The sequence below is a fragment of the Cebus imitator genome, unplaced genomic scaffold (assembly GCF_001604975.1).
Source record: "Cebus imitator isolate Cc_AM_T3 unplaced genomic scaffold, Cebus_imitator-1.0 Scaffold238, whole genome shotgun sequence".
Taxonomy (NCBI): Eukaryota; Metazoa; Chordata; class Mammalia; order Primates; family Cebidae; genus Cebus; species Cebus imitator.
The window spans coordinates 1466586-1494026 of record NW_016107553.1 but is presented as its reverse complement, the minus strand read 5'-3'; the positions used below and the strand labels follow the sequence as shown (position 1 = coordinate 1494026).

Genomic DNA, 27441 nt, shown 5'->3' with positions numbered 1-27441 from the left:
TCAATTTCTGGGGCTGCCAAAAATTTTAAATTACACTGACTAATCTTAATTTGTTTTTAATATTCATGTGTATTATGATTTGATAAAGTAGGTAAAGCCATTTAGCTGTCATAAGTCTAAGTCCAGTTGTTTAATATTTACTACTTTATATTTAAAGTAAACTCTGGCTATTCATGTTTAGCATTATACACCATTCTCTTTTGTTAAGCACCCAGAAAAAGCATGATCATCCTATCTAAAAAAATTAGTGGAATTATGCCTTATTTTATTGTTTGATTTATTGATTGGCAAGAATACATTTTATTTATATATTTTTGTAGCTTTAGGGTTGCAGGTGGTTTTTGGTTATGTGGATGAATTGTATAGTAATGAAGCCTAGGCTTTTAGTATACTTGTTACCTGAATAGTGTACATTCTACCCAATAGGTGATTTTTTTCATCTTTTACCCCGCTTCTGAGTCTCCAATGTTCATTATACCACTCCACTTCCCCCTGTATACCCATAGCTGAGCTCCCACTGATAAGTGAGAACTTACAGTACTTGGTTTTCTGTTCCTGAGTTCCTTCACTTAGAATAATGGTCTATAGTTCCATCCAAGTTGCTCCAAAAAACATTATTTTATTTTTTTTATATCTCTGATTTTTATACTTGGTTGTATTTAATTATTTCCAAAAGTTGAACAACAGAGTTTTATGTATGTCCACATGTTAATGGATGGCATATAGTATTGTTTATTATGTTGCTTTACTTTACAAAAACTTTGAATTTTAGGTATATAGTACATTGTACTGTTGTAAATTAAGTAATGAGAAACAGAATAAGTAATGAGAAACTGATTTTGTTATCTTGATTTTAAGGTATGTGAATGCACAAAACAGTCACACTGGGTTTAAATAATCTTAATTGCTTTTTGTAATCCCATAATTTTTTTTTTGAGGATCTCGTTCTGTTGCCCAGGCTGGAGGGCAGTGGCATGATCTTGGCTCACTGCAACCTCTCCCTCTCAGGTTCAAGCAATTATCATGCCTCAGTCTTCCAAGTAACTGGGATTACAGGTGTGTGCTACCATACGTGGCTAATTTTTGTATTTTTAGTAAAAGCAGGGTTTCACCTTGTTGGCCAGGTTGGTCTCAAACCTTCAAACTCACTTCAGATCACTCAAGTGATTTGTCCACCTCAGATTCCCAAATTGCTGGGATTACAGGTGTAAGCCAACATGCCCGGTGGTGTGAACCCATAATTTCTCAGTGGTTTTCATAATGTAATTTTGTTTATTTTGTTTAAGAGATGGGGTCTCACTATTGTCCAGCCTGGAGTACAGTGGTGCAATCATAGCTCACTGCAGCTTTGAATTCCTGGGTTCAAATGATCCTCCTGCCTCAGCCTCTGAAGTATCTGGGACTACAGGTGCATGCCACTATGCCTGGCTAATTTAAAAATACATATATATTTAAAAGAGATATCTTGACATGTTGCCCAGGCTGATCGTGAACCCCTGGCCTCGAGCAATCCTCCAGTTTGAGCCTCAACTTAACTTTTTTTGAAGTGAAACTTTGTCAGAATTTTCCTGAGAGACACCAAGTGCATTTTGACTTACTAGTTTGATCGTGAGGACTGGCTTTGCTAATTAGATTTTAGGTTTTAGGGTGGACTTAAAAAAAAAATGCCCTAAATCTGCGGGTCAGAATTTTAATCAGAATGTGTATTATTAATGGGGTGGGGGGGAACCTCACTCATTCTATTAAGATATTTATTTCCAATAAAAATTTACTTTTGGGTTTACTCATTATCAAAATGCATAATATACTTATGTTATTTACATCAGTTAAGTACTGATTATAATAATTTAACCCAGAAGGAAAAAAAACCCACCATAACATGTAAAGCCTTGTAATCTCAGATATAAAAGTAAAACATGATCATATTAGACAATACTTTTAAAAATTAAGTTAGAAAAAATTCTGTAAGGGTAATGGACTGGAAATATGAGTTCAAAAAGAAAAATGTAGACTTTCTAAATGTTAATATTATATTCATAGATATCTCTCTATATGTATATTTACATACTTTATATTTTTTTAGGTACGGCTTTCATGGTAAAAAAGAATCTGAGGAGAAAAAAAAAAAAAAAAAAAAAAAAAAAAAAAAGAAAAGTAAAACAGAGATAAGGTCTCACTCTGCTGCCCCAGCTGGATTGCAGTGGTATAATCATACCCCACTGTAGCCTTGAACTCCTGGGCTCAAACAATCATCTTGCCTTAGCCTCTTGAGTAGTTGGGATTACAGGCACATACCAACATGCCTTTCTAATTTTTAAATTTTTCTGTAAAGATGGAGTTTCACCACGTTGCCCAGGCTGGTCTTGAACTCCTGGCCTCAAGTGATCCTTCTGCCTCCGCCTCCCAAGTTGCTGGGATTAAAGTGTAAGCCACTGCACCAGCCCTATATTTTTTTTAAGTTGAGTGATGGCTGGATATATTTAAATGAGGATGTAACAGTTTTATTTTTAAATTCCATTTTATCCTTAAGTGTATTAAATCCTCTACATTTATTGAAACTTATGGTGAAAAAAATTAGTTACCATATTAAAATTATGTGAGGGACATTATAGCTTTTTGAAATAATTTTAATTGTTTGAGTATAAAATACTTGGAAAAAGTTTGCTATAGGATACCTAGTTAAAAATATTTTTTTCATTATGCATTTACTTGAGACAGCACTAAGAAAAGTCATGTTTTTTTGTAGCAACTTAAGTGTAAAGAAAATAAGATCATCCCTTTTTTCAGTGGAAATATGGGTTTTGACGTTTTTTTTCCTGTAGTTAATTTTTTTCTTTTGACTATGGAGCCTTGGATGAGTAGGAGAATGGCTCTCGACCTTTCCTTCTGATACTGGATGGGTTCTCTTTAAGCAGAGAGGAAGACAGAGGGGATTGATATATAGTAATTTATTTAGTTTTTCAGTTATCCACTTAGCCAATATTTATTGAGTGCCTTCTGCATGCCAAGCATTCTTCTAAGTGATAAGGATACAGTGATGAACTAGATGGAATGTGGACCATGTTCTAATAGAGTCAAGTGGTAAAGGTAGATCTCTGTTATGGATAAGGTAGCCACTAGCTATATGTAGCTGCTAAAATAATTAAGACTTAAATTGAAAAGTCAATGTCTCATTCAGATTGGACACATTTCAAATGCTCTATAGCCACATGTGACTAGTGGGCTACCATTTTACACAGTGCAGTCTTAGAAAACATCCATCTTCACAGGGAGGGAGTTTCATTGGACAGCACTGAGATAGACTAACCAAGAAATTATAGCATGGTATAAGTTCTTTGATAGGGAAGTACAGGTTGCTATGGAACGGCAGGAAATAACAAGCCTTCAGAAGTTAGGGAAAGCCTTCTAAAGGAAGTAATATCTCTGGCGAGTCCTGAAGAATGAGTAAAAAATCATATGGGAAAAGGAAACCGGGAAACATATTTCAGAAGTAGCCTGCGCAAAAGGCTGGAAGTGAAAAGAGAAAGGTGTATGGATATGTTGAGAGTAAGAGAGTACCAAGAGACGAGGCAGGGGCTGGAGGAAGATTGCCGGATCATTTTGGGCCTTTTGTAACATGCTCAGAAGTTTAGGCTTTGAAGCTAATCTTTCATTGGGCTTCCCTCACTGATAGCCATATTTTGTTTTTTTCAATAGAAAATCTATAAAGCCTAAATAATAAGTTTGGTAGATATCCAGTTGTTTAAATGTAACTTTATTCTTCCTAATAGTCATAATACAAAAAAATTACTGTCTTTAAACTATAATGGCAAAACGTATTCTTAACATTCTATATGAAATGCTATTAAACATTTATATTCTAGTTAAAAATTAAAAATGACTTGAGGGTAAAGAAGTATCTGTTCTAGCTGTGTGTGTGTGTGTGTGTGTGTGTGTGTGTGTGTGTGTATTTTTCATTACTCTGCTGATTTTATTTTAGGGTGATGAGGAAACATTTGAAAACTATTATCGAAAACAAAGAAAGAAACAAGCAAGACTGGTATTGCAACCCCAGTCAAATATGGTAAGTATGGGGTATTTTGAATTGGTTATGTTGTTACTTTTTATCGCCTTATCCTCTTTTAATTTCTTCAGAGCATGTATCACTATTCATTTAACACAAATATTTATTGAACACCTACCATTTCCAAACATTGGTTTAGGTGCTAAGGGTACAGCAGTGAACCAGACAGACAAGTCCCTTTTCTCATGAGCTTACATTCAATTAGGTAAAGGCCAAGAAGTAAATATATAAAATATCAGGGAATGATAATTAGTTTCTGACAATATAGTGGATTATATACCTTTCCCAATAGAATAGCTTACTTTCTGTTAAGAAAAAAAAAAAAAAAAATAAAAAAAAAAAAAAAGACCAACAATTAAATATATAAAATATCAGGGAATGATAAGTAGTTTCTGACAATATAGTGGATTATGACAATATAGTGGATTATTTGATTAATTGTCCCACGGAAAATACAACTGAAGATGCTAGATAGACATTTAAAACAAACAAATAAAAAAGACCAGAAATGAAGTGAATAAGGTACTGTTTTATATATTGGTTGTGGTGATGGTTACATTAGAAGACATGTTTGTAAAACTCATAGAAACTGAATATGAAAGAGTTTTATTGTATCTGACTTATACCTCAATACATCTGACTATAAAACAAACAAAACAGGAAAACCTAAATGAAGGCAGAAACGCAGATAGGTTTAATAAACACTGAATATAGCTTTTACCCTAGGAGCGTCTGCTGAGTAGGAAAGCATGAGTTTTGAGGACTTTGGGTACAGAGGGCTAAGCCCAGAGCCCACCCAAAGTAGATGTCTAGTAAGAGATTGTCTCCCTTGTAAAGCTGAGACTCCAAAGGATTTAAAGCCCCATTATTAGGATGAGCTAGAGATAAAACTATCTAAAAACCTTTCTGTTCCCACTGGTAAATAGTGTAAGGAAAATTACCCATCTCAAATCTTAGTGCTGAGTGAATGAGAGAAAAAATCCCTCTGAGAATTCATAACAAGCAGTTTGTTACCACTTGTATTTGCAACCCAAATTCATTATACTTGGTTAGTCAAAGACATCTCAAGCTTGATATTTGAAGTGTTTCCATCCTGATACTGTCTCCAGGTGCCTGGCAGAAGCGAATACAGATCTCTGCACCTTAATTCCAGAGTTAAAATGAGCAATTCACAGTCAGAAATAATTACCAAACAAATGAGAATCATAAGAAATATTAACAACAGAAATAGATTCTAAAAGACTTGATATTTGAATTATTAGCCATAGAGTATATAATAGTGCTACTTAATATATTTAAAGAAATAAAAGGCAAGCTTGCTAATATAAATAGGGAACAGAAACTATAAAGAATGACCAAATAGATGTGAAGAAATATCAAGTGGAATATCTATAAATTAAATACATATTAACTGAAGTTAAAAATATTATGAATAGGTTTAACAGTTGATGAATTATCAGTTACTATGAAGAAACTAATCTTTACAAAGAGTCTGAAGGAAGAATTACAGAAGAGAGACATAAGGGATTCAGAGAAGTCTAACCTATATCTAATTGGAGTTTCAAAAAGAATAGAGCAAATGAGACTGAAGAATATTTGATGCCATGTGGCTGAGAATTTTCTGGGACAGATGAGAAACAGAAATTCACAGAGTCAAGCCCAAGGAATCCCAAGTAGCTTCAATAAAAAGAAATACACTCTTAGAAACCTTACAATTAAATTGCAGAACACCAAAGATAAAGAGGAATAGAAGACCTGAAAACTATTATCATCTATCTTGAGCTGATTGACATTTATTGAATATTCCACCCCAGATGGCAGAATACACACACTTTTCAAGTGCACATGGAAGATTCACCAAGATCATATTCTGGACCATAAAACAAACGTCAACAAATATAAAAAGCTGGGTCAGGTGTGGTGACTCACGCCTGTAATCCCAGTACTTTGGGAGGCCGAGGCAGGCGGATCACCTGAGGTCAGGAGTTTGAGATCAGCCCGGTTAACATGGTGAAACCCATCTCTACAAAAAATACAAAAATTAGCCAGGTGTAGTGGTGTGTGCCTGTAATCCCAGGTACTCAGGAGGGTGAGGCAGGAGAATTGCTTGAACCCGGGAGGTGGAGGTTGCAGTGAGCTGAGATCGTGCCATTGCACTTCAGCCTGGGTGACAAGAGTGAGACTGCGTCTCAAAAGCAAAACAAAACAAATATAAAAAGCTTGAAATCATACAAAGTCTGTCCTCTGACTGCAAGAGAATTAAATGATGCATATGCAAAGAATGAATGTTGACTCATTTAACAATTCAAGAATGGGTAATAGACCTGAATGTAAGAGCTAAAGTTGTAAAGTTTTAGAAAAAAACAAAGGATAAAATCTTTATTACCTTGGGTTCTACAGTATTCTACAATGTATTGTCTACAATATTTTTTCCAATGTGAGATATATAAAGCATGAGCCATAAAAGAAAAAAAATGGATGATTTGAACATCAAAATTTAAAACTTCTGCTTTTCAAAAGGTGTTAAGAAAATGAAAAGGCAAGACATGGACTTGGAGAAAATATTTGTAGAACTCATGTCTAAAAATGGCTTTATCCAGAATATGTAAAGAACTTGTATAACTCAGTAATTGAAGCCAGATGAACCAGTCTTTACAAATGGATAAAAGATTTGAATAGACGTTTTACCAAAGATCTGCTGATGGGAAATAAGCACATGAAAAAATGTTCAATATAATTTTTCATCAGGGTGATGCAAATTAAAACCACAATAAGATACCACTACATACTTTACTAGAATGACTAAAATTGAAAGAATTGATAATAGCAAGTGCTGGTGAGGATGTGAATCAGGTGGAACTCTCATACACTTCTGATAGGTATAAAATTATACTGCTACTTTGCCACTTTGGAAAATGGTTTAGCAGTTTGTTACAATGTTAAGCATACCCTCATATGACCTACCAGTCCTGCTCCTAGGTATTTATCCATGAGAAACAAAAATGTGTCTTTATACAGTGGCTATTTGAATGTTTGTAGTAGCTTTATTATAAATGCCAAAAATTACAGACATCTGAATGTCTCTGAACTAGTGAGCAAATTATAATACACCCATGTGAATAAACAAATTATTGTTATGTTTTATATAATGGAACTACTTGGCACTAAAAGGGAATTGATACATGCAGTGATATGGATGAATCTCAAAAGTATTATTCTAAGTGAAAAAATTCATTTACAATAAAGTTATATACAGTATGAGTTATATGACAGTTTTGAAAAAGCAAAACTCTAGGACAGAATGGGATCAGTGGTGGCCAAAGGCTAAGGGTTTGGCAGGGTAATTCTCTATAAAAGGGCAGGAGAGAACTTTCTGAGATGGAAACGTGTATTTTGATTTTTCTGGTGGTTACACAACTGTCTACATTTGTCAAAACTCATGAACTCTACATGTAAAAGGGATTAATTTTATTGTATGCAAATTATACCTCAATAAACCTGACTTTAAAAACAAACATAAATAGAAAATCTTAAAAGTACCCAAAGAGAAAGGAGCTTATTTTCAAGTAAACAAAACAACAAAATATTTTCAATTCTGAAAAAAGTAACTATTAGGATTCTATATCCAGTGAAACAAGGGCAAAGATAGACATTTTCAGACACAGAAGAGCAGAGTTGGCCATTTAAGACACCCTTACTAAGGAGATTCTAAGGATATGCTTCAAACAAAATGAATGTGAAGCCAAGTGGAAGATGTGAGATGTAAGAAGGAATGATTAGCAAAAACAGTATAAATATTTAGGTAAATCTAAAATGGCTGTAGGAAATAATACAATAAAATATTTTGGACATTAAAACAACATAGAATTTTAATTTGTGCAGCAGCAATAAGAAAAGAAGATAGAATTAAAATATGTAACAATAACATAAACATCAGAATGAGATGGAAGTTGATGAAATTAAACTATCCTACAGCCTGAAGTGTCCAGCAGAAGAGTAAAAACATTGACTAGCTGTAGAGGTTGGTTACTTAAGGATGTGTAATGTGATTTCTAGAGAAACTACTGAAAGACTAGAAACAGGGTATATATATTTTTATATAATACAGGGAAAGCTAGAATGATAAGAATAAAATTCGTGTTATTTGTGTGCTTTTGAATTGATATAAAAATGGTAATTCTAAACCTGTAAGTACTTGATAACATTGACTCAGTATTTAAAGGAAAATTGCCACAACTACAAGGAGAAACAAAAAAATCCACAGGTATGGTGAGTTTTAAGATATGTGTCAGTATAGGCTTACTTCATAGGCTTCATCTAATGGATATATAGAATCCTATTTCAACAACTGTAGGAACATATTCTTTTCAAGCAAACAGGGACTATAATTAAAAATTTGACTACATACTGTGCTATAAAGCAAGTATCAGGAAATATCAAGCATTTGGTGTCATGTAGACCATATTTTCCAATCATAGTATTTCTAAGCTAAAATGTTAGCAGTCCTTCCCCCAAAACACCTGAAAAAAACTCTAGATATTTGAAAATTTGATAACATTTATGAAATTTGCAAAACATAACATTTGAACTTAATTGAAATATGAAATATTTCACATAATAAACTGTTTTGAATGAAAGTAAAATGATCAAATATTTTTCTATATGCCTTTTGTTAAAATTATAAACAATAGGCAATTGTAAACCATTATAAACAATAGGCAATTGTAAAACCGTAAAAGGTTTTGGTAGAAGATATAATCTGATTATTTGAACAATATCATTCTGGCAGCTGTATAGAGAAGAGACTATAGGGGACAAGGCCGGAAATTGGGGAGACTCTGTAGGAGGATGGCATAATAGTCAAAAGTAGAGATGATGACGGCTTCAGGTAGTCTACTGAGAAGGGGGTTCTGAAATCATGTTTCTTTTTTGCTTTTGTTTATCTCCTTTCGAATGTACGTTCCATGAGGGTAAGGACTTTTTGTTATTTACAAATATATACCTGGTACCTAAAAATGTATGCAGCATATAGTAGGCTCTCAATAAATATTTGTTAATGAAGTTTTAGCGATTTGGAACTTACCTTTATGTTACCGGTATTTATTGGTTTAAATTGATTTTTATTTTTCATTTTAAGCATGAAACAGTTGATGGCTATAGAAGATATTTCACTCAAATTGTAGGGTATGTATCTAATATGGAAATAACTATTATTAATTTTATATTATGTTAAATGTTAGAAATAATTATTTTCTATTTGGGTTTTTTTTTAATACATGCTTTGGTAATTACTGTTTTTAGGTTCTTTGTGGTAGAAGATCACATTTTACATGTGACCCAAGGATTAGTAACCAGGGCATACACTGATGAACTTTGGAACATGGCCCTCTCAAAGATAATTGCTGTCCTTAGAGCTCATTCAGTAAGTCAGATAATTTATATTACTAAAAATTTAACTCCGTTACTTCAATAATTTCTGAGCTGGATAAATAGCAGAGGAAAACTGTACCTCCATCATCCTACATTTTTTGGTAATTGCTCAGATTTGGAAGTAGTAACGTCAAGTGTTCATTTGGTAATGTCAGGCTATGATTTCGCAACTGACTGGGGCTTCCCAAAACACTTTTATTCTAGCATTATAGAAAATGAAGAATTAAGCAGGTCTCATTAGTCTCAACTGACCTTTTCATTAGATCACCGAAAAGCACCACGAAGAAAGGGTTTTTAATTATCATTTCAATTCTTTGTTTCTAAAATAAACTCTACCATTAAAACTCAATAGAACTTGTTCTTCGATGTTTACAATTTACAGTAATACGCTGTAATTGTGAATTTCTTTAAAATATGCAATTTTCAAAATTTGAATGCATTTGAAATAATGAACCTTTGTGTAATGAGAGGTTTTTATAGATGAAAATTAAATGATCAAATATTTTCCTAATGCCTTTTGTGGGAGTAACAAATATGTTAGTGTTATAAAGACAATACTTAGTATAGGCCTTTTTAAAAGACAGTTGTAGTAGTTTACCTTTATTAACTTATTTCCATATTTAAAATTTTGTCTGTAATAATATAATTGATAATTGAGATTTTAAAAATATTGAAGAATTGTTACCTTATGTGATATTAAGATTATAAGTATGTACATTTTTATTTATCCGGAATGTAGATTCTTGATACACTATCCAATGAACCACAACTTTTCCTAACGTATTAATAAAGAACAATACATTTTATCATGGTTGATATTCACATCAGCTCTGAATATATAAAATTAAAGTATGTTTCCTGTTAATTCCATGATACCAAATATGAAGTCATATTAAATATAACATATCACTTTCAAAAACTTATTAAATGGTATGAAAGGGACAGAGTAAATCTCACTGTCCCCTTGAAATTAATAGTTTTCCTTTGGTTAATTACTAAGAAAGTACTGAAATTGTCTTTCTTATATTGGAAAAGGTAATATGTAAAGTCACTTTTATAAGATGGACAATAAATAAATAGATGAAAAGTGAACATACATAGTCTATATAAAAACTTTTTTCAGTTTAAATAACTAGTTTCTTAAAATCTAAAAACTTTTAGAAACGTTAAGTATCGTGAGTATCATATTATGATCTCCCTCTAAAAATTACACTGAATAGAGAAGGTCAGTTTTGGATCTAACCAACCAAGATTTTAAACTTATTATAAATCTGGAAGATTAAAAGAAACATTATCAGAATCTTAGTTTTTAATCCTCTGACTCTGGTTTGTTGTTGGTGGTGTTTTGTTTTGTTTGTTTGTGCGTTTCTACCCTTAGTCCTATTGCACAGATCCTGATCTTGTTCTGGAGCTGAAGAATCTCATTGTAATATTTGCAGATACTTTGCAGGTGGGTGATAACCTAACAATTAATGGTTATTCTAAGCTCTCAAAAATGTATAAAATATAGGCTATACTCATTTATGTTGTTGTAGATTAATAGCAGTAAATTAGTAGTAATAAATGTTTACCTGTGTATTGTTCTGCTATTACCCAGGACTATTCATATACTTCCTTTTCAATTATGAAGCTTAGACAGAGATCAGGGATGCTGTCATCTTTTAAAATATTGATCATTCAGTTAGAATAAAGTATTTTTACAGTGAAAAAAAAATATAGAGTATAATGGGAAGAACCCTGAACTAGAAATTAGAAGATATAAATTCTGCCTTAGGGCAGTGAACAGTGGGCTCTGGAATCACATAGACCCAAAGTTTCTGTTCTGCCTGTACTGTTGACTAATTGTATGCCTGCAAGTTCTTTAAGGCTTAGATCCTCATTTGTGAAAATGGGTTTATTATTAATTTTCAGAATTGTTTTTAGTTTTAAATATGATACTTTAAATGAAAACACATAATTTGAAAACTGTGCATTCATTTTTTTCCCAGTTTCCTAGTCTTCATGTGTTCTATGAGCGAATCACTTTCCTTTTTTTGAGTTGTGGTATTTTTCTTTTTAAAAATAAGGAGGAGGCCGGGCACGGTGGCTCAAGCCTGTAATCCCAGCACTTTGGGAGGCCGAGGCGGGTGGATCACGAGGTCAAGAGATCGAGACCATCCTGGTCAACATGGTGAAACCCCGTCTGTACTAAAAATACAAAACATTAGCTGGGCATGGTGGCACGTGCCTGTAATGTAATCCCAGCTACTCAGGAGGCTGAGGCAGGAGAATTGCCTGAACCCAGGAGGCGGAGGTTGCGGTGAGCTGAGATCGCGCCATTGCACTCCAGCCTGGGTAACAAGAGTGAAACTCCGTCTCGGGAAAAAAAAAAAAAAAAAAAAAAAAAAGGAGGATTGCTTGAACCCGGGAGGTGGAGGTTTCAGTGAGCTGAGATCACACCACTACACTCCAGTCTGGGCAACAGAGCATGACTCCATCTAAATAAACAAACACCCTGAAACAAACAAACAAAAAATAAAATTAAAATTAAATTATTTCAAAACTCAATATTTTTGTGATTTTCAGTATCAGAGTTCTGGGATTTCTAGCTTGTCCTTCCTACTTGATCATAGGTAATAGAGTATAGATATTGATTGCATTTTGTTTTCCTGTGTAAATTTATGGGATTTTATGATGAGAAGTAACTTTTCGTCGAGTACAGACTAGCATTTTCCAAGCTGCGATAAGAGATGTTACTTAAAAAAAATGTTTTGTGGTCCAAAAGTAAAATGCATTTCTCCACTGAAAACCTTTCTGAGAGCAAATTTATCCCCATAAGTTCCCAAAAGGAAGATGACTATGTAGCGTTTCCCCGATATATTTGACCCTTGAATCTTTTTCCCCCTTAGAACATCATTTAGATCTAAAACTTTATATAATATGCTTTGGGAAATCCTGATTTAAACTATTTATCACAAGAGTCTTTGCATCTTAGAATTATAGTTTTGTATGGCTTATATTGTAACAGCAGAATAATATGGGTTTTTTGGTTGTTTTCATAAATTTTGTGATGAGTGTATGTATCTATAATATTGATTTCACTGCAAGAACACTTTTGGTAAGTTTTATTTGGGGCTGTCCAAATTTTGGGGGCCCATTTCTAAGTAGCTTGAGATATTAGGTTGGTGCAAAAGTAATTGCTTTTTTTGCCATAGAGAGAAAAAGTAATAGGAATTTGGGTTAGTAATTTTGCTATCCTTAATGACTTAAAGCAGTGCTACTCTAAGCGTGGTCTGGGAACCACTGGTTTGCAAACTGTTTGTTACTAGTCTGCAAATTGTCTTGTTAGACCCATAACAAAAAGGAGCTGTCCTCAGAATGTAAATTAACTGTATCACCAAGTACAAAGTTCAGTGCAGTTTGCATCTTGTTACAAGCAAGACTTTTTTTCAATAGGTAGCAGCATCAATTTGTATTGTAGTGCAAGCTCCTTATATCTTTGTAGACTGTAATAAACAGTTCTTGGACTGGACTCTGAGTACAGCTGCATCTAGAGTATTTTATATGGTACCAAGGAATTCTCCAGAGAATCAAAGAAAAGTCAAAGATAATATTTAGGTAATATTGGCATTGTAAAAGCAACAGTGATAGTTCCATAACCCTTGCAAGGATACCTTTCTCATATGATTGCTTTGAAATATGACTGGAGAAGACAAATGAGCTCTTTGTACTTATTCAGAGTTTCTGCAGTATTTTCATTTCACTGAAAGCTGACAGGCTCAGTATTAGATTGATCTTATACTGAATTAATGATTGCGGGTTTTTATAACTATTAACTGAAGAACTTGTGAGTGTCTTTTCATGAACAGTAATTAAGAATGTTACATAATATTGGCCGGGTGCGGTGGCTCAAGCCTGTAATCCCAGCACTTTGGGAGGCCGAGGCGGGTGGATCACGAGGTCAAGAGATCAAGACCATCCTGGTCAACATGGTGAAACCCCGTCTCTATAAAACTACAAAAAATTAGCTGGGCATGGTGGCGCGTGCCTGTAATCCCAGCTACTCAGGAGGCTGAGGCAGGAGAATTGCCTGAACCCAGGAGGCGGAGGTTGCAGTGAGCCGAGATCGCGCCATTGCACTCCAGCCTGGGTAACAAGAGCGAAACTCCGTCTCAAAAAAAAAAAAAGAATGTTACATAATATTTAGTTTTTTAAATCACCCTTGCCGCCCTAAGGAAATTTTACTTTTTAAAACACCAGTATTTTATCATCTAAAACAAAGCTAACTAAAGAATAAAGTAAAAAGGTAATACCAGCATATTTATATTGCTTGCTGCCTACTAGGCAAATAACAAGTAAACATTTATTGATTCCTTTGTTAACATTTTTTGAGTACCCAATACATGTTAGCAGTCTAGTTGATGTATAAAATGGTAGAGACACAAAAGTCAGTAAGACAGTAGTAGTGACATAAAAATCCTTGGCTTCAAGAAATTTACAGTTAAATTGCAAACAAATAGGATGTTTAATAAGGCACGCTAATGCAGCAATATGTTAGAGAGCTTTGGGCTTGCAGAAGATGGAATGACTAACTTAGATTCTAGGAGTTGAATAAGCCTGTATGAAAAGTTGAAACGAGCTAAGCTTTGAAGAAGGAGTTCAGCAAATAGATAAGAAGGAAAGGGCATTAATGGAAGAGAAAATACCATGTGTAAACTATAGATAAAGGCATGTTGTGGTGAAAGTGAAGCTGAGCAGTTTGATGTGTTAGAAACTGTAGAATATAGGTGTGAACAAGGAAGGGCAAATAGTGGTGATAAAACTGATGAGATGGTTTGACCCAGATTATGGGATGTCTTGTGGGAGTTTAGTAAGCATTTTCTAGTTTTTAACCAGGGAAATGGCACAATCAGATTTACATTTTTGAATGGTAATTTTGAGAATCTGGGAAATAGATTGAGAGAGACAGATGGTTGAAATTTTAGTTTAGGAAGCTTTTACAATGGTCTAGGTAAGAGATATTAAGGACCTGAGATAAAGCAATGGCACTAAGAATATTTCTGGAAGAAAGAAAGATGGGTAGATGATGGAGAATGATAGATTTGATTTGTAAAAGAGGTAAAGTCAGAATCTGGTGACTGCTGTGTGTGTGGCGGGCGTTGTTTAGATATTTTTCTAGATTCTCTATGGATAAATTGGGTTGACGATAGTGTTATTATTATGGATAGGAAATAAGAGGAACATTTGATTTCGTTGGAAAGAGAGGAAATAAGTTTAATGTACTTGCTGGCTGACTGAATGGAGATGAAACAGGTAATGGAATTAAATATTTGGAATTTAGAGAGACCTAGCTAGAGATTCAGATTTGGAATAATCATCATAGGTTGAAGTCATTAGACTTGAGATTGCCCTCGGGAGCTAGAAGAAAAGATTAAGGATAGAGATAGAAGTTACACAAGGGAACTGAAAGGATTGTACATGATTGTAAAAGGAGAACAAGAAGAGTGATTGGTGTTATAGAAGTCAAAGCAGAAGAATTTCAAGAAAGAGTTGTCAGGTAGGGTGAGATCTTTGAATTTGACACTTAGGAGATAGTCTGTGACATTGTTGAGTAGTTTAAATAAAGGAATAGAAGTGGGAGTCAGATTGTAGTACATTTGGCTATGAAGGGAGTGATGCAGGCAGCTGACACGCTACAGAAAATTGAGGGAGAGCTTTTTTGGTCTCCTGTTTTTCTTGGATTAAAGATGGGAAACAATTTAGCATGTTTATTTAGCCAAGAGAAAGGTGTCTGTGGAAGCTAAAGATGTAATAGAGTAAAAAAATAACCCATGGAATGGTTTCTGTGAAAGGAGATAGGCTCAAGAACAAAGATGGAGAGAGAAACCTTGGAGATGCAAGTGGAGAATTCTGTGAGATGAGAGAGCATATTTGGTCCTGATATGGGTAAGATTTCAGTGAGCTTGGAGTTGGAAAAGAAAAAAGTTTGGGAGTGTGAATGTTTGATGGAAAGATGTAAATTTTTCCAATATGTGACAAACTCAGTCTCAAATTGAAGGTGCAAAAGGAAGCCAGCCTGTCTCAGACAGAATCCATTCCCTTTTCTTCTTGTATCCTATTTAGGCACCACTTCCCAAGTGGTGCCATAACATACTATTATGTAAGTACTTATTTTGAATTTTTTCTTCCAGGCTTGACTTCTAATACTTTTTAAGGCTAACAGTGTAATCATTACTGAAAAGAGAGGGAAGAAAGGAAAAATCAATCTATTCTCATAAAACTTTCTGGACCTCTTTTTTACCTAATGCAATGTAGTAGAAAGTCAAAAGTATATCTTTTTTTTTTCTTACTGTGGGAATGGCATGCAGTGGGATCTAGTGATTCCTTCCAAATGATTTTCTAGTATTCCCTACATTTTTTATGTATATTTTTGTACACTTGTTTATCTGCATTTTGTTGTTGTTGTTGTTTTTTAGGGTTATGGTTTTCCAGTGAACCGACTTTTTGACCTATTATTTGAAATAAGAGATCAATACAATGAAACGCTGCTTAAGAAATGGGCTGGAGTTTTCAGGTTAGTCTAGGTCATGGTGCCTTAATATAATGAATATGTTTGTCAAATGCTCAAGTAGTTAATTTACATGTATTAATAAAAATGCTTATATTCATTTTTTATTATAGTAAAGTCACATGGAATTTACCATCTTAGCCAGTTTCTTTATACGTATATATGTGTGTGTATATATATATATGTGTATGTGTGTGTGTGTGTGTATATATATATATATATATACACATATACATATATATATATATATACACACACACACATATATATATATATATAATTGCATTTTAGGTTCTGGGGTACATGTAAAGAACATGCAGGATTGTTTCATAGGTACATACATGGCAGTGTGGTTTGCTGCCTCCATCCCCATCACCTATATCTGGCATTTCTCCCCATGTTATCCCTCCACAACTCCCTATCCCTCACTGCCCTTCCCCTAGTCCCCCCCTACAGACCTCAGTGTGTGATGCTCCCTTCCCTGTGTCCATGTGTTCTCATTGTTAAACACCCGCCTATGAGTGAGAACATGTGGTGTTTGATTTTCTGTTCTTGTGTCAGTTTGCTGAGAAGGATGGTTTTCAGGTTCGTCCATGCCCCTACAAAGGACACGAACTCATCATTTTTTATGGCTGCATAGTATTCCATGGTGTATATGTGCCACATTTTCCCTGTCCAGTCTATCATCGGTGGGCATTTGGGTTGGTTCCAAGTCTTTGCTGTTGTAAACAGTGCTGCAGTGAACATAGGTGTGCATGTGTCCTTATAATAGAAAGATTTATAATCCTTTGGATATATACTCAGTGATGGGGTTGCTGGGTCAAATGGAATTTCTATTTCTGGGTCCTTGAGGAATTACCACACTGTCTTCCACAGTGGCTGAACTAATTTACACTGCCACCAACAGTGTAAAAGTGTTCCTATTTCACCATATCCTCTCTAGCATCTGTTGTCTCCAGATTTTTTAATGATCACCATTCTAACTGGTGTGAGATAGTATCTCAATATAGTTTTGATTTGCATTTCTCTAATGACCAGTGATGATGAGCATTTTTTCATATGTCTGTTGGCCTCATATATGTCTTCTTTTGAAAAGTGTCTGTTCATATCCTTTGACCACTTTTGAATGGGTTTGTTTGTTTTTTTCTTGTAAATCTGTTTTAGTTCTTCGTAGATTTTGGATGTAAGTCCTTTGTCAGATGGGTAGTTTGCAAAAATTTTTTCCCATTCTGTTGGTTGCCAGTTCACTCTAATGATTGTTTCTTTTGCTGTGCAGAAACTCTGGAATTTAATTAGATCCCTTTTGTCTATTTTGGCTTTTGTTGCCAGTGCTTTTGGTGTTTTAGTCATGAAGTCGTTGCCTATGCCTATGTCCTGAATGGTTTTGCCTAGGTTTTCTTCTAGGGTTTTTATGGTGTTAGGTCTTATGTTTAAGTCTTTAATCCATCTGGAGTTAATTTTAGTGTAAGGTGTCAGGAAGGGGTCCGGTTTCTGCTTTCTGCACATGGCTAGCCAGTTTTCCCAACACCATTTATTAAACAGGGAATCCTTTCCCCATTGCTTGTTTTTGTCAGGTTTGTCAAATATCAGATGGTTGTAGATGTGTGGTATTGTCTCCAAGGCCTCTGTTCTGTTCCATTGGTCTATATCTCTGTTTTGGTACCAGTACCATGCTGTTTTAATTACTGTAACCTTGTAGTATAGTTTGAAGTCAGGTAGCATGATGCCTCCTGCCTTGTTCTTTTTGCTTAGAATTGACTCGGCTATGTGGGCTCTCTTTTGGTTCCATATGAAGTTTAAGGTATTTTTTTCCAGGTCTGTGAAGAAGGTCATTGGTAGCTTGATGGGGATAGCGTTGAATCTATAAATTACTTTGGGCAGTACGGCCATTTTCACGATATTGATTCTTCCTAACCATGAGCATGGAATGTTTCTCCATCTGTTTGTGTCCTCTCTTATTTTGTTGAGCAGTGGTTTGTAGTTCTTGAAGAGGTCCTTTACATTCTTTGTTAGTTGTATTCCTAGATATTTTATTCTCTTTGTAGCAATTGTGAATGGCAGTTCGTTCTTGATTTGGCTCTCTTTAAGTCTGTTATTGGTGTATAGGAATGCTTGTGATTTTTGCACATTGATTTTGTATCCTGAGACTTTGCTGAAGTTGCTTATCAGTTTCAGGAGATTTTGGGCTGAGACGATAGGGTCTTCTAAATGTACAATCACGTCATCTGCAAATAGAGACAATTTGACTTCCTCCTTTCCTAATTGAATACCCTTTATTTCTTTTTCTTGCCTGATTGCTCTGGCTAGAACTTCCAATACTATATTGAATAGGAGTGGTGAGAGAGGGCATCCTTGTCTAGTGCCAGATTTCAAAGGGAGTACTTTCAGTTTTTGCCCATTCTATATGATACTGGCTGTGGGTTTGTCATAAATAGCTTTTATTATTTTGAGATACATTCCATCGATACCAAGTTTATTGAGAGTTTTTAGCATAAAGGGCTATTGAATTTTGTCGAAGGCCTTCTCTTCATCTATTGAGATAATCAAGTGGTTTTTGTCTTTGGTTCTGTTTATGTGGTGAATTACGTTTATAGACTTGCGTATGCTAAACCAGCCTTGCATCCCTGGGATGAAGCCTACTTAATCATGGTGGATAAGCTTTTTGATGTGCTGCTGCAATCAGTTTGCCAGTATTTTATTGAAGATTTTTGCATCTGTGTTCGTCACGGATATTGGCTGTAGTTTTCTTTTCTTGTTGAGTCTCTGCCAGGTTTTGGTATCAGGATGATGTTGGTCTCATTAAATGATTTAGGCAGGATTCCCTCTTTTTGGATTGTTTAGAATAGTTTCAGAAGGATTGGTACCAGCTCCTCTTTGTATGTCTGGCAGAATTCAGCTGTGAACCCATCTGGACCTGGGCTTTTTTTGGTTGGTAAACTATTAATTGCTGCCTCAACTTCTGCTCTTGTTATTGGTCTATTCCGGGTTTCGACTTCTTCCTGGTTTAGGCTTGGGAGGGTATAAGTGTCCAGGAATTTATCCATTTCTTCCAGGTTTATTGATTTATGTACAGAGAGTTGTTTGTAGTAATCTCTGATGATGGTTTGTGTTTCTGTGGAATCCGTGGTGATATCCCCTTTATTGTTTTTTATTGCATCTATTTGATTCTTCTCTCTTTTCTTTTTTATTAATCTGACTAGTGGCCTGTCTATTTCGTTGATCTTTTCAAAAAACCAGCTCCTGGATTTATTGATTTTTTTGAAGGGTTTTTTGTGTCTCTGTCTCCTTCATTTCTGCTCTGATCTTAGTTATTTCTTGTCTTCTGCTAGGTTTTGAGTTTTTTTGATCTTGCTCCTCTAGCTCTTTCAATTTTGATGATAGGGTGTCGATTTTAGATCTTTCCTTGCTTCTCATGTGGGCATTTATTGCTGTAAATTTTCCTCTAGACACTGCTTTAAGTGTGCCCCAGAGATTCTGATACGTTGTGTCTTCGTTCTCGTTGGTACTTCAGTGGTGTACGTTTGCATATTTGCCAACTGTCACCACCATCCATTTCCAGAACTTTTTCATCTTCCCAAATAGAATCTCTGTACTCACTTAACAAGAACTCCCCATTTCCTCCTTCCCCCAGCCTCTGGCAACCACCACTCTGCTTTGTCTCTAAAATTTGACTGCTCTAGGTTCCTTGTGTAAGTGGAATCATATATGTTTGTTCTTCTGTGTCTGGATCATTTCACTTAACGCAATGTCTTCAAGGTTCATCCATGTTGTAGCATGTCAGAATTTCAGTCCTTTTTAAGGCTGGCTAATATTTCATTGTCTTTACCACATCTTGTTTATCAGTTCGTCTGTTGATGGACGTTTACGTTCTTTCCACCTTTTGGCTATTGTGAGTAATGCTGCTGTGAATGTGAGTACAGTATACGTATATTTATTTGAGTCCCCGCTTTCAAATCTTTTGGGTTTATATTCAGAAGTGAAATGCTGGAGCATATGGTAAATATAGCTTTAATTTTTTTGAGGAACTACCATACTGTTTTCCATAGTGGCTGTAACATTTATAATCAGTTTTTAATTATACTTACTTGTAGTTCTAATATCTATAATTTTTTCCTCATAAATGATCAAATACTTATAAGGCTATAAGTATTTAGACATATTTTATATTAGAGACAGAAGTTTACAGTTTTTAAATTTTGTTTTGAGAAAGTGCTGTTTTTACAAACAACATTACTAGGTTAAGAATGTTAAGGAATCTAAATGAGAAAATTACTTTTGCTTTAACCACTTCTCTGCAGGCCATTGACAAAAGTATTTTAATATCTGTATAACTTTTTAGTGACATGAGAAGAGAAATATACCCCCCTTTAATTACTAAAATTTTTCCTTCCTTTCTCCTTTCTCTCTTTCTCCTTTTGTCTCTTTCTCTCCATTCATTTTCCCTTTGGGGAAGAAAAAGTCAATCTTGAGGTTTTATATCTTGTTTACCCGACATATGATAGAAGTAATATGTCAATATTGCTGATATTAAAAGTATGTTAGATGATTTATTACCAGCTTAGCACTTATCCCTTCAGCTTTCAAAACTATGGAGGTTGATCTTCTGAATACTGTAATAGAAATTTTCCAACAGTGTGAGGTGGCACATGCCTGTAATCCCAGCACTTTGGGAGGCCAAGATGGGAGGATCACTTGAGGCCAGGCATTTGAGACCAGCCTGGACAACATAGTTAGACTCTGTCTCTACAAATAAAAAATAAAAAAATTAGCTGGGCATGGTGGTGCACACCTATAATCCCAGCTACTTGAGAGGTTGAAGCAGGAGGATTACTTGAGCCCAGGTGTTTGAGGCTGAGGAGCTATAATCACACCACTGCACTCCAGTCTGCACAATAGGGCAAGACCCTGTCTCTTAAATTTTTTTTTTATAATGCCTAAGCGGCTCATAAGGTAAGATACGTCTATTAAAATCAACCAGACAAATCCTTATTTGAGTTTTTTGTATTTACATTCTTCAGGAGTGATACTGTCAGGATGCTAACCCAGATGGATAATTGACAGTCTTGATGAGTCATATGTGACTATCAGCAATTATTTATATTAACTATTTTAAAAATAAAAGCAGTGTTTACTGATAAAGATGGTAATCTAGAACATATATACTATGATATAATGTATAATATGATGTAATATGATATTTTTATAGTTATAAAATCTTACAGAGTTGATGTTATTTAATTGGCCTCTTCAGAAGGGTATTTATGTTTTACTAACTGTTGATAGCTTGTATTGGGCCAGCTATTCTCTCTTACCTATCTTAAGATTTCTAGTAGTAAGATTGTTCCTCAAGACTGGGGAAACCATGAGGTATTGTTTTCTCTCTGGGAAGCTAATAGTTTCATTCACATAAAATCAGTCCTATTCAAATAGTACTGATTTTATCCTCCAGAGTAGTAGTGGAGGAGAACAAATGATAGCATGTCAATTGTAATACATAATTTTCAAATATATTTTGACTTCTACTTTTAACACTCTTCCAGATCATGCTTTTTGCCTAAACTTTTAGAAAGTAGCAGAACTTAAGCTTTGGTTATCTCTGACATGTATCCTCAAATATTTTATAAGTAGTAAATTGACAACCTAACAATTAAATGGGGGAAAAAGAAATATTACCATCAATATTGAGTGATATTCAAAACTTGGCTACTTTCGTGACAGAATTTATAACCTGACTACTGTTACAGTTTGTTTATCTGTATGCAGCTGTCTCTCACTATATTATAAGCCCTAATGTTTTATTTTTCTATTATTTCGGTATATATGTGCTTTTAATTATTTTATTTTTAATTGACAATAATTGTATAGATTTATGAGATACAGTTTGATGTTTTGATATATTGTATACATTGTGGAATGATTAAATCAAGCAAGCTAACATATCTACCACTTCACATACTTATTTTTTAGTGTTGCAAACATTTAAAACCTACTGTTTGCAATTTGAAATATATGTTACATTATTATTAACTGTAGTCCCCTTGCTGCGGAATGGATCTCAGAGACCTATTTCTCCTAATGGCAACTGTACACTTTGATGAACTTCTTGCCATCTTCCTACCCTGCCTACCCCACTTTCTGATTGCCCTTCCCTCTGGTAACCTGTAAACCAGAAATCATGCTTCTCTCTACTTCTATGAGTGTGACTTTTTTAGATTCCCCATATAAGTGAGATTATGCAGTATTTGACTTTCTGTGCCTAAGTAGTGTCACCTAGCATAATGTCCTCAAGGTTCATCCTTGTTGCAAATGACAGGATTTCTTTCTTTTATAGGGCTGAATGGTATTCCATTGTGTATATACACATTTTCTTTGTCCATTCAAAGGTTGATCCCATATTTTGGCTATTGTGAATAATGCTGCAGTGAACATAGGAGTGCAGATATCTCTTTTGAGATACTGATTTTTTTTAACTTTTATTATTTTTTCTGAGATGGAGTTTTTGCTCTGTCACCCAGGCTGGAATGCAGCAGCGTGATCTTGGCTCAGGGCAACCTCTGCCTTCCAGGTTCAAGTGATTCTCCTGTCTCAGCATCCCAAGTAGCTAGGATTACAGGTGTGCACTACCATGCTCAGCTAATTTTTGTATTTTTAATAGAGATGGGGTTTCACCACCTTGGCCAGGCTGGTCTCGATCTCTGACTTCAAGTGACCTGCCTCAGCCTCCTAAAGTGCTAGGATTACAGATGTGAGCCACTACCCCTGGCCTGATACTGATTTCAATTCTTTTGGTTATGCACCCAGAATTGAGATCGCTGGGATCATATAGTAGTTCCATTTTTAGTTTTTTGAGGAACTTCCATCCTGTTTTCCGTAATGGCTGTACTAATTTACATTGCCAACAGCGTGCAAGGGTTCCCTTTCTCCACAGCCTCACTAACACTTATCTGTGTCATTTAGATAATAGCCATTCTAACAGCTGTGAGGGGATACCTCATTGGATTTTTAATTTGCATTTCCCTGATGATTCGTGATGTTAAGCTTTGCTTATTCCTGATCTGTATACCTGTTGGACATTTGTGTGTCTTGTTTTGAGAAATATCTATTCAGGTCCTTTGCCTACTTTTTAATTGAGTTACTTGTTTTTTTGCTATTGAGTTCCTTATATATTTTGGATACTAACTTCTTATTATATTTATTAGATATATATCAGCAAATATTTTCTCCCAATCTATAACTTGCCTCTTCATTCTGTTAGTTGTTCCCTTGCTGTGCAGAAGCTTTTTAGTTTCATGCAGTTCTGTTTGTTTACTATGGCTTTTGTTGCCTTTGTTTTTGGGGTTATATTTTTTAAAATCATGATCTAGACCAATGCCATGGAGCTATTTATGTTCTTGATTGCCTAGCTCTAGTATATTGCCTCACAGAGCAGGAACTTGTACATGTTTATAGAATTTGGTTCTGTAAACAAATCGTTTTAAGACTACATTAACAGTTTTGAAATATAAATGTGCCATTCATTAAATTATCTCCTCTTGCAAAGTAACTGGTTCCCTGGCATTTGTATAAAGTGAGTAGTTTATTGTCTTCTAGTAGTTACTTTCTCTGTAACTTGCCTTTAACCTTTCATCATTTTTATTTTTATTTTTAAAACAGAGTCAGGGTTTCATTATTGCCCAGGCTGACCTCAAGTGTTCTGCCCCCACGGTCTCCCAAAGTGCTGCCTGCCTCAGCTTTCCAAAGATTACAGGCGTGAGCCACTGCACTCAGACCTGCCATTTAACTAAACTTTTATTTTATGTTTAACTCTACGTAGAATGAAATAGAATTAGTGGAAGTAAATACAAAAAAAAAAAAATGTTTGTATTTTTTGGTAGAGCAGGGCATGGTTAGTGGCACACACCCTGTCGTCCCAGCTTCTTGGAAGGCTAAGGTAGAAGAACAGCTTGAACCCAGAAGGGAGAGGGTGTAGTGAGCCGACATTTCGCCACTGTACTCCAACCTGGGTGATGGAGTGAGACCCTGTCTCAAAACAAAAAAAAAAAATTAAAAAAATAATGCTCTCATTTATGCTACCTCCTTCCTTTCTACCCCTACTGTTGCAGCTTTAATTCAGATCCTCGTCGTCTTTTATTTAGATTATTCTTCAGTCTTTCTAAGTGGCTTTGCTGTGTTAGTTATCAGGCTTTTTCCAGTTTATCCTCCACACAGCGAATATCTGCTTATGACATTCCCTTTCCAAAAACCTGTTAATGCCTGCAGGGTAAAATCTGGGTGTCTCAATTTGCCCACCTGTCCAACCTCATTTTTCACCATGTCCCTTGACACTTTAGTAATACTGCACTATCTGTGGTTTTACACCCCGCCCCACAGACTAAAACTTTTTCACTTCTTACACTTTTGCATGTGTGTTCCAGTGGTCTAGAATACTTTTCTCCCATAATCTCTTTAGAAATTTTTTTCATCTTTAAAGACCCTATAGGACCCATAACTTCTCTGCATAACTTTCCATGAGATGTTCCCCACGTCCTCTGATAGTCATTTCCTCCTTTGTCCTTTTCTGAACATGGTACTTCTTGTATGTATAACACAGCATTAGAAATGTTATAATTTATTTGCATATCTATCTCTCCTATTAGATTTGAGAACAGCTATCTTTTGTTTATCTTCATGAGGTAGGGAATTTTCATCATAGTCCAGAGCCCAGCACATATAGGTGCTCAATAAATATTAAACTGAATTATTCGATTAAAAGGAAATTAATGATTGGATGACAGTTACATTAGGACAGCCTAGGTTATGCTGCAGCAACGAAAATTTCCCAAATCTCAGTGAATGAACACATTTTATTTCTCACACAGAAGCCCACAATAGGTTTAGTACTCAGAGATCCAAGCTATTTGCATTTGTGATTCTAACTTTTCAACATGTTGTCTTCCATGTCACCATGGGAAGGAAGTTTGCACAATTGGCTCATAAGGGCTTTAGACTCAAAGCAGCACATGTCACTTCCATTCACAGTCCAATGCCCAAAACTGGTCATATGGCCCTGCCTAACTGCAAGCGGGTGTACAGGACAGCACATGGATATTTGATGAGCAGTAACTGTTTTCTGCCTCACCAACTATAAAAGATCCATTTCTAATCACGACATATAAGAGACTAAACAAATATAACACATTGTTTTGATCTTCAAGAGTTTATAATCTCATTGGGAAAAGAGAAGACACGCGATATACAACTTGAGAATTATTCCTATCAAGAATTACAACAGGAGGCTGGACGTGGTGGCTCATGCCTATAATCCCAGCATTTTGGGAGGCTGAGGTGGGCAGATTGTGAGGTTAGGAGATTGAGATCATCCTGGATAACACGGTGAAACCCCGTCTCAACTAAAAATACAAAACTTAGCAGGGCATGGTGGTGCATGCCTGTAATCGCAGCTACTTGGGAGGCTGAGGGAGGAGAATCATTTGAACTTGGGAGGCGGAGGCCGCAGTGAGCCGAGATTGTGCCACTGCACTCCAGCCTGGGAGACAGAGTGAAACTGTCTCAGAAAAAAAAATCATGACAGGAATACTCTCCATTACCTGGATCCTTTTTTAGTTACAGGCAATGAGCTTGTTCAGACTATATCATCTTGAGAATTGTTCTAGACTAGAAAACTAAAGTGCTGAGGTTTTGTAAAACAGACTACTGGAAAAAGGACATTGTACCTAGATTTTGAGGGACAAGACTTATTTGATGTTGAATTTTAGAATTCTGGATGGTTAGGCAGTATCTTCCTATTTGGACCTTTAATTAACAATAAAAACTGCTTTTGTAATAGTTGGGGGTTTTTAAGGTATTGTCTTATAGTACTCTAATAATACGTTTTGTAATGATAAGTTTTTAGTTTTCCTTTCCTAACAGGGACATTTTTGAAGAAGATAATTACAGCCCCATCCCTATTGTCAATGAAGAAGAATATAAAATTGTCATCAGCAAATTTCCCTTTCAAGATCCAGACCTTGAAAAGGTACAGCTAGTTTTTAATTCAAGGATTTTCTTAAAAATAAATTCATTGTATTTATTACTATATAACATTAAATATTAAGCTGAAACTGTAAATAAGAGTAGTTTCTTTGGGGGCAGTTTTTGTTGTATTATTTGAGAAAATTAATTATGTTTTGTTATGTTTTGAAGAGTATGTTATTACTACTGCTACTGTGATTCTGATGAAGTTAAGAAGGGCCTTTTCTGGGGATACTAGAAGCAGTTGCCTCAAACGTTAGATGGATTCCCAGGAGAGGTGTTATTAATGTTGAGTGGATTCCAATGAAAAAGTAGATTTATAGTAATAAGAGTATATCCTAGGGAAAGAGAGGAGAATTTCTTTGAAATGTTTGTCACTGTGGAAGATTTTAAAAGAAGTATACTTTAACAAAAAGTTTATCTTGGTTAAATATGTGATTTGTGAAGGCAGTAGCTACCTATAGATTTCTTCCTGAAGTAGGAATATATACATTTTTGGAGTCAAGATATCTGAACAAAAGACAGGGTAGAGAAAGGAAGTAGACCAGCCGTGTAGGAGATTCTCACAATGCACATGAATGCATGTGTGTGTGCATATACGTACAAACATACACACTTGTACCTATCCAGTATCTTTGGGTAGAATTAGATCTCATTAGAAAAAGATGTCATATTTCCTGTAACTGTCACTTTTGTATACTTTCTATTCTTGTTTTTTCTCATTACTCTTATTACTCTTATTATTTTCCCAACTTTTATAACTTAGTACTTTTCTACATTTGTATCACTTCAAGCATGAGCAAGACCAAATTCTGAGTGAATTGTAACTGTAAATTTGTGTTATATTTTTATACATAAACTAAGCATATTATTTGTACTACTCACTAAATACAGAACCAGGTAATTAAATGGATAACTTCTAGATTGTAGCTAATGCTGCCATTGCATGTACCTGTTAGCCATGTTTTAATACAACAGACCAGAATAATTGTTGTAATTCTGTATTTTTTGAAAGCCCAGTGAAAGTTGGTCTGTCAAGAAATATCACCAGAATATTCTCCATCTCATGGCTTAGTTTTGTTTTAGTTACTGGTAATGCATTTGTTCAGGCTAGTGTCTGTATAAGAGCACTAGTCTAGGTCTAGGTCTGTTTTTGGATGATGATGATGATTATTATTATTATTATTATTATTATTTTGAGACAGAGTTTTGCCCTTGTTGCCCAGGCTGGAGTGCAATGGCACAATCTCAGCTCACTGCAACTTCCCCCTTGTAGATTCGAGGGATTCTCCTGCCCCAGCCACCCGAGTAGCTGGGATTATAGGCATGCACCACCATGTCTGGCTAGTTTTGTATATATAGTAGAGACAGGGTTTCTCCATGTTGGTTA

General features: G+C 35.1%; 1 protein-coding gene across 15 annotated transcripts in view; it reads left to right on the top strand.

Moving 5' to 3' along the window:
• Window positions 1-27441, top strand: part of EXOC6 (exocyst complex component 6) — a 219542-nt gene that overhangs the window by 84166 nt on the left and 107935 nt on the right. For all 15 annotated transcript variants that reach the window (XR_001816353.2, XM_037727728.1, XM_037727727.1 and 12 more), the window contains 6 exons: window positions 3980-4063; window positions 9201-9247; window positions 9365-9485; window positions 10872-10943; window positions 15949-16046; window positions 25950-26055. Coding sequence is in view for 14 of the 15 variants with exons in the window: in XM_037727728.1 (XP_037583656.1) it covers window positions 3980-4063; window positions 9201-9247; window positions 9365-9485; window positions 10872-10943; window positions 15949-16046; window positions 25950-26055 (528 nt within the window). In the remaining variant the exon portion in view is untranslated. The remainder of the gene's footprint in view (window positions 1-3979; window positions 4064-9200; window positions 9248-9364; window positions 9486-10871; window positions 10944-15948; window positions 16047-25949; window positions 26056-27441) is intronic.